The sequence below is a fragment of the Corvus moneduloides genome, chromosome 20 (genome assembly GCF_009650955.1).
Source record: "Corvus moneduloides isolate bCorMon1 chromosome 20, bCorMon1.pri, whole genome shotgun sequence".
NCBI classification, from domain to species: domain Eukaryota; kingdom Metazoa; phylum Chordata; class Aves; order Passeriformes; family Corvidae; genus Corvus; species Corvus moneduloides.
This window is the reverse complement of record NC_045495.1, coordinates 844,741-856,789: the sequence shown is the minus strand read 5'-3', so window position 1 is coordinate 856,789 and position 12,049 is coordinate 844,741. Positions and strand designations below refer to the sequence as shown.

At 44.8% G+C, this 12,049-nt stretch overlaps 1 protein-coding gene across 4 annotated transcripts in view; it reads right to left on the bottom strand.

The window, feature by feature from the left end:
- Nucleotides 1-12,049, bottom strand: part of NF1 (neurofibromin 1) — an 86,848-nt gene that overhangs the window by 10,214 nt on the left and 64,585 nt on the right. For all 4 annotated transcript variants that reach the window (XM_032130216.1, XM_032130218.1, XM_032130217.1 and 1 more), the window contains 16 exons: nucleotides 11,063-11,495; nucleotides 10,481-10,821; nucleotides 9,562-9,764; nucleotides 9,084-9,277; nucleotides 8,622-8,762; nucleotides 8,112-8,391; nucleotides 6,771-6,985; nucleotides 6,510-6,571; nucleotides 6,258-6,372; nucleotides 5,340-5,441; nucleotides 4,313-4,453; nucleotides 3,840-3,966; nucleotides 3,167-3,298; nucleotides 2,495-2,630; nucleotides 1,571-1,728; nucleotides 611-733 (listed from right to left, as the gene is read on the bottom strand). In XM_032130216.1, coding sequence (XP_031986107.1) covers nucleotides 611-733; nucleotides 1,571-1,728; nucleotides 2,495-2,630; nucleotides 3,167-3,298; nucleotides 3,840-3,966; nucleotides 4,313-4,453; nucleotides 5,340-5,441; nucleotides 6,258-6,372; nucleotides 6,510-6,571; nucleotides 6,771-6,985; nucleotides 8,112-8,391; nucleotides 8,622-8,762; nucleotides 9,084-9,277; nucleotides 9,562-9,764; nucleotides 10,481-10,821; nucleotides 11,063-11,495 — 2,903 coding nt within the window. The remainder of the gene's footprint in view (nucleotides 1-610; nucleotides 734-1,570; nucleotides 1,729-2,494; nucleotides 2,631-3,166; nucleotides 3,299-3,839; nucleotides 3,967-4,312; nucleotides 4,454-5,339; nucleotides 5,442-6,257; nucleotides 6,373-6,509; nucleotides 6,572-6,770; nucleotides 6,986-8,111; nucleotides 8,392-8,621; nucleotides 8,763-9,083; nucleotides 9,278-9,561; nucleotides 9,765-10,480; nucleotides 10,822-11,062; nucleotides 11,496-12,049) is intronic.

Here is a 12,049-nt window from a genome sequence, read left to right as displayed (position 1 = left end):
AACAGAGTCAGTCATGTGCAAACCTCGGCATTCACCAGCCTTGTCACAAAGGTCAAAGCAACGACTGCGCTGTAATGCAGCAGCACTGGACCACTACATGGGATGTGTTATAGGATGGCAAACAAAAACCCCAATTTCCTCTTCAGTGAAATACAGGCCCAGGGGTGTAAGTACCAAATTCGGGGTCAGGCAGATACAAGAGAAGAACCCTGGTCTTGCATTGCAATTGGGGGTGGGGGCACAGGAAGCAGATGGGGGAGAAGATGAAGAGAGGCATTCCAGGCATCAGCTCACATTCCATCTCCTGCAGGAATTTGCAGCTGGGGCTTATTAACTTATAGAAAGCCAAATGCTATTTATTTCATTGCACTCCTGTATGCAGTCCTTTAGAGCTGCCCCTGATACTGCACCTGTAAACTGAGCAGCTCCAATGCAGCTGCCAGAGACATGAAGGCTGCACCCTGCAAAAGCCATTGCTAAGAAAGGTGCTTCTCCCTTACCATGGAGTAACCTTGGTAAATGAACACTGAATTTAGAAATAGTCCTTTGTATAGATATACAAAGCGTTTATAATTAGTATTATTCTTAAAATGTTAGTCCTGTGTCTCACCCATTTCATAATCATTTTCGGCTACTCTCCTCATTTTGGGAGGCGTTGTGATTCCAGATTCCATGTCTTGCCTTTTAGGAGCCTTTGTGTCCGATATCAAATGGTCAAAACTTTTCCTTGTACCTAAAAACAATTTATCAGGCAATTAAAAACATTAAACCTAAATCCATATTCTAACTTCTTCTGATTTTCTGGCCAAGCTACTCCCCTATCTACCATGTGTTGACAGGAATTTGGGGACCTTTTCACCATTTTCAGGGATGGGACAGAAAATACGATCACACCATGCCGCTCTCCATCACAGCTTCCAAAGTGCTTCACAATACACAGGAGGGAGCATGCAATTAGTCAGGGGGGCATGCCATGGACTCCTGGCCCCCACACACGGAATACACATGCCAGGACGTGGTTACTGAAAAGGAAGCAGGAAAGGGCTGGAATGAAGGAAATGCCCCTCTTCTTCCACCTGTGTAATGCCAAAGGGCTTCCACAAGTTCTGGAAAGCAACTCAGCTCGTTCCTCTGATACACGAGTTTGTTGTAAACATGATGCACTGAGAAGCCATGAGTAAAAATCAGATTGTTTACACACATCTGCCGTGTTCTGGGACCATCTCCTCCAGCCCCAACCACAGCACTCAATGGAGCAGCTAAATATCCACTTCCTGGGTTTGCTGGAAAGGGCTGGGAGCACAAAACTGGCACTAGTAATCTTCAGCATCTGGAATATCTTTTTTTGTCCACTTCAACATGCACATTTTGAGCATTGCTCTCGCTCCCCCCTCATAACCAAAAGTCCTCTTTAACTGTCCAGTGCCCTGAAATTTGCATTTTGCAGAAACTGCACTTATTCCTCTGAATGAGGAATAAGCCCTTAAAGTCATAACTAAAACAATTTTTCTCCAGTAACGCTTCCCAGGGTATTCTGTAGACAGACCAATAAATTAGTTATGTTAATAACCTAGAAGCTTTTTAGTGTTGGCTTGTGAAGGCTGCCCCATGTCCAAGCTCATGGATTTCCGGGTGCGAGGGCTGATCTGTCCCACTGTTGGGTAACTGGCAGCCAGGTGTCTGTCTGACCCCTTGGGGGATGACCAGGGCTGGTTTTCCTTTAGTGTCCTGCAAGTGCAGAGAAATTCAATTAAGAAAATCTTAAAACTGTGCTATTTAGGCAGAGGTTTCCCAAACAGCCAAACTATCCTTTCTTAAACCCATCTTTCCTACCAGGTTAATCTCCCCAAAATACATATTGAGAAATAGTAATTACTTTGCTTGCAAAGATGTCTGAGCTAGTGGAAACAAACAATCTGATGTGAATGTGATGCTGAAGAGATAAAAAAATAAAGCAATGAAAAGAACACAAGCAAATCAGCCTATGGGGCAAGAAGAAACATATTTAGTAATCAGCTACTCCAATCTCAATGCTAAAAAGAGAGATCCTGAGTGAAGTGCTTCCTGTTGAGGACACAGGCTCTCCATGGCACTTCCAGTTGATTTCCTGGCTGATCTCTCTGGCTGCACACAGGCTGTAACAAGGTGTCAAGGTTTCCCAGTGACACAGACAAGTATATGCCCTGGAGCTCTTAAAAGGACAAACAAAATGTTCTTCTAAAATATAAATGAGATTAAATCAGGTCTTGTAGAAAGATTTAGCAAAAGGTTTAACAGCCTCCAGAGCAGTTAAGCTCTGAAAATTAGATCAGTACAAATTCTACATCCAAATTTCTCTGTGACTCCTGATCCCAGTGTAAGGAGCAAACTGCTCATCACAGCCCATGGACTCAGTGCCATCAGTGGGGTTCAGTTCCCAGCACACCACAGATCACTTTCTAAAGGAAACAGGCTTTGCAATGTGGGTAACTCATCTAAAAGTGAGACAACCAACCTATAGCTAGTGTCACTGTGATGGATGGGGTATGTATCCATAGGAACATTTTCCATTGAGACGTCTGTCAGCAAGAGACTCTTCCTGTGCTTGAGGCTGCAGCGGCTCCGCACCTCCTCGGACACCGTCAGCAGGGCTGCAGAGCCAAACAAAGGGAGAGGAAGCTTTCCACAGCAGGAATGCAGTGAACAACAGAAACAATATTCCATCCATTTGCATTTTTTGCATACATCAGTGTTCATTTACATCAACACCACTGAGCTGCAGCTACACCTTAGGAAATGTACAGATTAAAAGCAGGTTGTTTAAAAAGAATTATGTTCCCCATCCAGTTACAATGACAAGATTTACACATTTGCCCTCACATGGTCACAATTTTTATGTCCAGATCACTAGAAACCTGAAGCTCTCAGGCACACACTGGAGTATTTACACCAAGAAACCTCCAGCCTTCCTGAAGAAGTCCCAAAGCTGCAGAGGAGGTGCTGTGCTGGCAGAGCCCTCAGTTCCCAAAAAGCCTTCCTGATGTGCCCACCCTGCCCACACTCCTGTCCACCAGTTACAAGTTTTCTTTGTGCTGGTACAATTCTAACAACCTGAACCTGAAGGAATTCCACAATAATCCACTCCTTTTCAGTCAGCCCAGACTGGAAAGCAGGTTTGGTTCATTACCTGCCAGGTAAGCCACGCTCTGGGTATTCACCTCGAACTTGTCACAGTTCCTGTGTTTGTTAACCAGAGCAAGGAGTGTGTGCAAAATCCTCACTGTTCTTGCTACAGTGGTAGGGGAAGGATGCCTGTACCCTGAGAAACAAAAGATTGTATTTAACTTTTCAATCCGTATTTATGAAGCACTAATATTCTGAAAGCATTTATAAATATTTTCCAGCACATCCTCAGACATTCCATCTCAAGGGTAAGAGAGCACAGTGCTACCAGAAATGGCACATTTAAGACTAATGCTTTCTGTCCCTCCCCTCAAAGCTGCATCATTTCAAATGTCTGTAAATACATTGTTATCTCGCAAATCAGTATGCTAAAAAAATTGGTGAGCCTGAGCACAGGCAAAGAGACACATTCTTGGAGGAAGAAGTAAAAGAGTGCAGCAAATGAAGGTCTGCACCCTGTGACAGTTCGTAACTTTCAGCAGCAGCACTAAAGACCTTCACAGAAGACTATAAAGGAAACCTGGCAAAGTCCTTTAATCCAAGACTGTTTAAATCTGTATCTACTCTGTAATCCAAATTACTTAAAATCCACCACCCAGTTTGGCCCCTTTATCCCTTGACTTGTTTTTATTCCTCAAGTACAAGTGCTCATCTCAAAGAGCAGTATGAAGTCCTACCTTTCAGGAGATGTCCCACTAGTGCAAAGTTAAAGTTGGAGTTGAAATTCAGCCCAACAAAATGATCCATCTGCTTGCAGTGCCATTCGAGCGGTCTCCTGATCTCCATGAACACTTCTTCTGGGCTCTGACCCACAAAGATAAAATACAAGAGCACCTCACTGAAAGTTACTCAGTATATCTCAAGTTTGTTGAGATTTTTGTTTAAGTGACAGAACAGTTCTTTTAAGAGGTTACAGGAAAATATCAAACACTTTCTCACAGATCACACCTGGACATTTCTGCTCCAGTTTCGAACAGAATAAGGACAGCTTCTCTCCACATCTTTGTCTGTGGATACCACCCAAGTGAAACAATTTCTAATGTAATCTTCAGGTTTAGTTGCTTAATGAGTGTTCACAAGGACAAAGTTGGGTTTTTTCCCCTTTTCTATCAGCTCTGACTGCTGCCATGAGTGCAGGCTGCGGGCTCACCTTGTCGTTGAACACACGCAGGCTGTCCAGGGTGTGCAGGTTCTGCTCCAGCAGGGCTGTTCCTGCTGAGTACAGATTCACCTCATCCAGCTGCAGCACAGCCATGGCTACCCAGAACAGAGCCTTGTGCATAGGGGAGTCCTGGGGGGAGAGAAAGAGCCACCATTTCACTTGGGAGTCAGCTCCCGCGGGTGAAAGACAACCAGGACAGAGGGGAGGGTTTGTCCCACTCGTAGCAGGTTCTGTCCTCAGCCACAGCCATTCCAAGGAAACAGGTGCTCATTTGGACCTGTTAATGCACTTCACAGGTGAACAGTAGAAAGGAAATTAATTTCAAGCCTTGTTTGCACCTCCCAAGTCATTCTTCCTCTCCTACATCCCTTGCCTGCCCACAGAGTGTCAGACCCACATTGCCCTGTGCCAGCCTGACCAGAAATGGGTCTGTTGTTCTCAGTCTGAACACGGACTGCAGCTCTGCACACAGACCTGCCCAGGCACTTCCTCGTCAAAATCAGAACTACACACAAGAGGAACTGGCATTCGACACATCCTGGGTCTCCTGAGCAGAGCTTTTTTGAGAACAAGTTTTATTCACCAGCAGGAGCAGCACGAGGCTCTTTGTTCCTGCTGTGCCCCCGGTGCGCTCTCAGACCGGGCAGTGACCCCGGCTGGCTGAACCAGCAGCAGTCCACACGTGGCCATTCCCCCAGCCCCGGCGTGCAGGGCACCAGCACAGACAGCTGCAGGCAGGACTGGAGCCTTGTGGAAGGAACGGGCACAGCCTGGGCACAGCCTCTGCCCAACTGCCAGGGCCCCGCTCTGGGAAGCAGAACAGAACGTTCCCCAGCACTTCTCAAGCCTTTGCACTGGTCCCACAATCTGCCACACTTCCCATATGTGCTACTTCCATGCTTGAGTCACAGTGAAGTGTGAACTTCAGAAACCCCAACACTTACTTGTATTTCTGAGATTACACCCATAATCACAACTTACATTCTCTGCTTATTCTAAAAAGCCAGTTATTTACCTTGTTAAGAAGAGGCTGCAGCTTGGTGAGGGCTATAACTGTGGCTTCTATTAGAACTTGGCTATTATAATTATCAGGGCCTTTTAAACAGCTCTCAAGTCCCTTTTTGAAAAAAGAGAGTAATTAAAAATACAACCATAATTACATTTTGCTTCGTAAAAAGAAGATCAAAGCTCTGCACAATAACAGTTTTTCTCAATTATTTAAAAAGCCTGAGCTCATTCTAAACCAACTCTCGAGAATTTTTCCACATGGAGATTTAGACAGCAGAAATAAAAGCATGGCTGCACAATGTGTACCCGAACAGTCAGGCTGCAGGGGGGGCATAAGAGCTGGAGAAAAGCTCTTTATCATTTAGACACTGTTAAATTAAAGTTTGTGTCTATAAAACTCTAATAAAATGCTTAAAGGACACATGTTTAGTACATTGCTCACTTGCTATGGAACACAACCTACTTTGGAATGACTGAACATCACTGTCAAGCCAGGCACCTGCTTCAAAGTTTTCTGATATAAATCAGCTCTTTACGATACTTACTCACAACACCCGAGGTTATTCACTTCCTTTGAGAAAAAGGAAGCTGTGAATCATGTGCGTGCTGGTAAATGCCTTAAGAGAAAATTTCTCATTTATTTAAATACTGACTGCTGGATCCACCTGTGTCAGGAATGTTAAACTCAATATTGAGACCTATTGATACTCTAGAAGTCACAGCAGTGATGGAACTTATTGCCACTAAGTCAATTTAAATTCAAAAGCCTGGCCTATAGAAAGTGTATTTCCAATCAGTTCTATTTAAGAATATGCTTGAAAAAACATTTATCCTAAAATTATGCCAAGGTCTGTATTTGATGGGAAGATAAAGCTAAAAATAGCTACTTTATGAGTCACAAAAGAAAACAGACAGACCCATATACCTTGCTGAGAATTCGGATTATTTGTTTTATTTGTCCATGAGACACTCGTTTACTTATACAGCCAAAGACAACCAGTGCTCTTGGCTGCAGGGAGGGGTTGTACTGGAATGCAAACCTGTGAAGAAACAGAGTACACTGCATCAAACAACATATATACAGCAACAAAAACAAAAATACATATAACGAAAAGCTGAAAACTCTGGGTGTACTGCACAGGCAGGGAGGGCTCAGGGTTTGAGATCTATGACTTACTTTTGAGCTAGTTCAGTCCACTGGTCCAGCCACTTGCATGTTGGAATATCCCTCATACAAGCCTAAAGAGAAAAATAGATTGTTTGAATGGATGTAACATGGAGAAGATGTATTTGTACAACTGGGAAGGTGCAGAAGTTTGGCTCTCAGAAATCAGCTGTTAACTTCAGCAGGGAGGAGGCACAGCCCCGGCACCGCTGCCTGCAGAGAGGGCCAGCAGTGCCCCTGTCCCTCAGGGGTCACTCCCCTGTCCCCACACACCTCCATGATCTCCAGCAGCGCCTCGGTGACCGTCTCCAGCGAGGTCAGGGCGAAGGTCTCGCGCTCGTAGGAGCCGGGTGAGAAGGACCTGTCGCGGTAGCTGGAGCGGAACGCGATCACCGCGGCCGACTTCACTTTGCTGATCCCAAACAGCAAATAAAATTTGGGCAGAGAGAACTCAGTCAAGCTCAGCCTTAAAACTTGCTTGGTCTCCTCTGTTGAATAAAGTTGTACATATGAGATTTACACCAGGGAAATTCAAATCCACATTTCCCCCCTCTGAGGCTCCTCCCCCAGGAACACCAACAGCCAAGAGGTCCCTGCGCCCATTGCAACACTGCTCCCTTTGCTACTGCCCCGAGTCAGGCACAGCAGCTCTGCTCTCCTGCCCTGACTGCTGGAACCAGGCACAAGAAATGGATTCTAGAGTCTGCTACAGAGGAACGTGTTTAAAGATGTGGCTCTGTGAGTTCTCCTCACAGTGATTCAGAAAATGGAAATCCAGAGTGTTCCTGCTCTGAAATACCAACAGAACTGGAAGTTCAAACTGCAGCAGACTCTGCCTTTGGCTCTGGCACTCACATGAAGAAAGCCACTTAAAGCAGAAGAAAATGATGGCCCTGCTCTAGCACTGAATATCTTCACAGTTCTGACCTTTCAGTTGATTTCAGTGCACTTCAAACCCACTGCGTGAGCAGGAGGCTCAGCACCCCCGTGCATCAGAGCACAGACACACAGACACCTCTGCGTGTGTGTGTGTGCACCCACTCTCCTGATGATAGGTACAGACATAAAACGAGATTTCAGATACTTAAAAAAAGGCAAGATCACATAAACGTTGAATTTTTTTTCTGCACAAAATACGGCCTGGTTTTACATTGTGCTTCTGGGGTAAGAAGTGCCAAATTGCTAATATCAATTATTTTAGGACTGCTAAAATACAACAGTAGATAAAAGACCTGTTTTAACACTGTAACTTCACAATTCCCTTATGTAATTGGTATTTTTGTTATCATGTTATGCAACCCTTCACAAGATGCACATGAGCCAGTTTTAGCACAGATGTATTTTCTCGTTTGCCTTGCCAGAAAATCACGTTACTTTCTTCTCTTTTTCTAAAACCCATTATACAAACAATTTACATTATGCACCTGCTCTGAGATATTTTTTAATTCCATACTCATTTCTTGTTGATCATATCCTCATTCTGATTTGTATTCATGCTGAACTACAACCCACTATTTTCAAACTCTCTTAATAGTTTGCAGAGAAAGACAACTCAAGTATTTGTTAAACAAATTAAGGAGCAATCAGCTTCATTGAAAATCCAAAAAAGCTCACCACTGAAGTGAAGCTGTGAACAAGTGCAAAGAGAGTGAATGATGTTGATGACGAGCCCATGAGTGGAAGCTCTGAGGGAAAGGGGCCCCGTGGCCACCAGCAGAGTCACCACGTGGAAGAGGTAGGGGAGATGTGCTGCCACGTCCAGGGAGTTGTTGAAGGAGAGCATGAGCATGTACCGTGCCAGAATGGCAATGTCATCCCACATCAGGTGCTGCTCCAGCGTGGGCGTGGGGGACAGACAGGTCTTGTCAATGATTTTACACATCCTCCCAATCACCTGAAAAGAGAGCAACCATTTTGTTCTACTCAAACGGGGAGCACAGCTCAGAATTTCAGTAAAACCCATCACCATTTAACACTGAAATTATTCTTCTGCTTGGAACCTATTTTATCAAGGGTTTTGCATTAATTGCCTGTCCTGAGTTACCAGAAAGCATCTCAGTGTCACATTAGCAAACAAGTTGAAATTATTCTATGAAAGGAAATGAAGGCAAAGAGGGAACTCACTTTGCTTGACACCAGTTTGACATTGCCAGAAGCCAATGCTACAGCTGTGTCTGCCATCACCTCAGCTTTGATGGAGCCCAAGCCCCCCGTGGCACTGGTTTTGATGAAACTGTCCAGCACTACATCCAGGAGATCTGTTATCTGACAGAGAAAAAATTCCTTTCTTACCAGTCAGATTAACTTTACTTTTCCACAGTGAACCACCCTTTACACAGCAATCATTAATTTCTTCAGCTGAAGATGCACAACTACCACAAACTGAAGCATCGCTTTTAGTGACTTGAATTCCATTACGTTTTACTCCCAATCCTTCAGAACCAGAAACTGTAATTTAGTTAGCACTATTTGTATTTTACTTCCCACATTAAAGTATAACTATTTATAAAATGCTGACCTCAGTAAGAAGAAACCTGATTTGAAGTGCAAGAAAACGTGTGTTTGTTTACAAATGCAGAACTGTACCTGTCCCAGACTCCCCCAGATCTTGGCCTGAATGGAAGGATACATCTGTTTCTCGTTGATGGTCATGGTGATGAGCTTGTCCAGGATGGCAGTGACGCGCTGGCGCTTGGCATCGTCGTTGTGCTTGCAGAAGCGCACCAGGTTGGACAGCCAGGGGGTCATGTACTCCAGGCACAGGTGCTTCAGCTCAATGCCTGCAACAACACCCACCTCGTCACACACAGCCAGCACCAGCCTCTCTTCATAAATAACTCTTCCTCAGCGCTTTTCCTTTCAGTTTTAGTGCCCAAAATAGTTACTGTCAGAGCTGGGCAAAGAACACTGGGCGATCAGAGAAGCTTCAAAAAGGCATGGCAAAAGGAGAGGGCAGCAGAGCCAGTGAGGAAGCTCAGTTGACTAAGCTAGCTCTAAAATCTTTCTAGAGATTAGAATCTTTTCAAACTCATGGTTGGCACTAACAAGCACTGGAGTTACTTACTGGATTTGCTAAATCCTGAAATACACTCCTCCAAGAACTCCAAAGTGAGGTGTGGCTCATTTGCTGCAAGAGTCTTACTGATAGATACAATAAAGAGTGTGTTGTTGGCAGGAATACACAGACCTGAAGTTTCCAGTAACTGGCCCTCAATCTTTAAATTAAAGGTACAGGTTAAGGCACATAGGAGATTATAGGCAGCAGACCTGTAACAAAGCAAACAATGTGATTTGTAAGAGTTTTCTTGTACTTTTGAACATATACATGTTATACACCACAGTATTGACATTTCAAACAGCAAATCAATGCTGCTGTAGTAGAAATTACATCTAAATCCTGAACTTTTTGCCTGGACTGGTTACAATTAGGAGAAAAAAAAATTTCTTTAAAGAAACAGAAGAAATTATTCCTCCACTTGCTCTGAACAATTTCTGCTAAGGTTACAGAGTATGTTTGAAGGGCTTTTTACTGGACTTCTCAGAACAGCTTGGAGTTCCAGGAAATTCTAAATCCCTCCAGGTGTAGCTGAGCTGCTGGGAGAGAGCCTGCCCAGGGCCCAGGGGTGCCCCTGGCCAGAACCCAGCCTGGGGGAGCCTGTTCTGACACAAATCTAAGGGGTACAGCTCCCACGTTCTTAAACAAGAAGCTCAACACCATGGAAATCAAATGTACCCAATAAACACAGAGTGCAAAGCAGAAGTATTTCCCTTATAAAGGGAAATTAAGCTTCCTTCATGCCTTCACTTCCTCTGACAGTGTGTGCCCTTCTTCACTTATAGAAACTCAATATTTAATTATTAAAAATTGCATTTTATGGAGCTGTGGCAAAAGAAGAATTCAAGAGAGAATTTCTAAGACTAGAGCAGCCCTGGGAAGGCTCCCTGTTTGTGAGCAGAGGGGCAGTAATGCCAGAGCCCTGTACCGCAGGCTGGGGTCGGAGCTGCCCAGGTTGAGCAGGGCGATGTTGAGCAGCGTCCCGGGCACGTCCTTGGGGCGGATCTTGGTGTGCTGGGGGATGGAGTCGGGCTGGGACAGCTCCCAGCGCGTGCGGATGTGGATGATGGACCTGACGATGGCTTCACACTCCTGGTGCATGAAGGTCAGTGGGGTGCCCTGGTTGGCAATGGTCAGGGTGAACTGGTTCTCATCCACCAGGCAGATCTCCTCGATCTCGGAGGCGTAGTAGATGTCATTTAGGAACACGGTCTGGCCCAGCACCCGCGTACGCTCTGCTGATGTCACCTGCACCGCTGTCGAGCCAACCTTGGGGGGACAAGAAAAAACTGCTGCAGCACCTCCTGGTAATCACATAAAGAGAGAACAGCCTGAAACTTCTACTTTTAGAAAAGATAAACAGATCAAATTTTGTACTTCCTAAAGGGGTATAGTAGAAAGTTGTGATTTCTCCTCGAGACAGGGGAGGAGAATGAAGGGACAGTAAAATCATATTCCAATCCTTATACAAATGTAACAGATCACTAGGAACAGCATTAAAAGCACTTACTTTAATAGAAACTTTGGTGTCTTTATGAGCCAGTTTGAGAGCATTGTGAAACACTTTCAAGTCCTCCTCCAAAGCCAAGGTAGCTGCTGGGAGCTTCTGCTGGTCGTGTTCGATGTGCTCTGCCAGCTTCCCTGGAGAGTCTATGAAAACAAGCCTTTTGCTCCCTTTCAAACCTGTCAAGAGCCTTTCATGGTATTTGGTGTATTCTCTGACCCAAGAGTTACAGTTATAAATAAAAACTGCTGCGACATTTTCATAAGCAAAGCCTGGAAAAACTACAAACCATTTAGAAAGAAAGTCTGTTTTAAAGCGATTACTGGGGCCAGCGTGTGTGAGGTCCACCACGATTTCATATGGCTTTGCATAGTATGGCTTCAGGGTCAGCAGCACGTGGTAGATCAGCAAATCCCCATTGATCTGACCAGTCTTGAACCTGTAAGACAAGACAGACATGGCTGGGTCACATTTGAGGCCCACAGCACAAACACCTGAGTGTCCAGGCATACCAACAGCACCCACAGTCCCGTCCATGAGCCAGACTGACCCTTCTCATGGTCCTGCAAACACCCTCGGGCCACAGCGGGGACACCACACCTGCCTCTGGCAGTTCCTCACACTCCAGCCACGTTTAGTGCCCAGGATGAGGGAGCTGGGATTTAACTCAACTTCCTCCTGAAGAGCCCCACAACTTTGTAACAACCTTAGAGATTCAAATTGTATCTATATTTGTACGTGGAAAAATGTATTTATCTCAGGAGTCTTAAGAATAATCAAACATCCACACCCCAACTTTTTCAGAGGGTCTCAGGGCCACTCCAATTACTCTGTCCTGCAGCACTCTAATGCTTGGGGGGCGTTTCTAAGAATGGTCAGTCCTCTGAGGAGTACAGAGGATTTGCCTACAAAAACAACTCTTTTCAAAAACATTCACATAATTGAGAATATTTTTTCTCACTTAAAGTTTCTCTGAATTTTGAGACTGGGCAA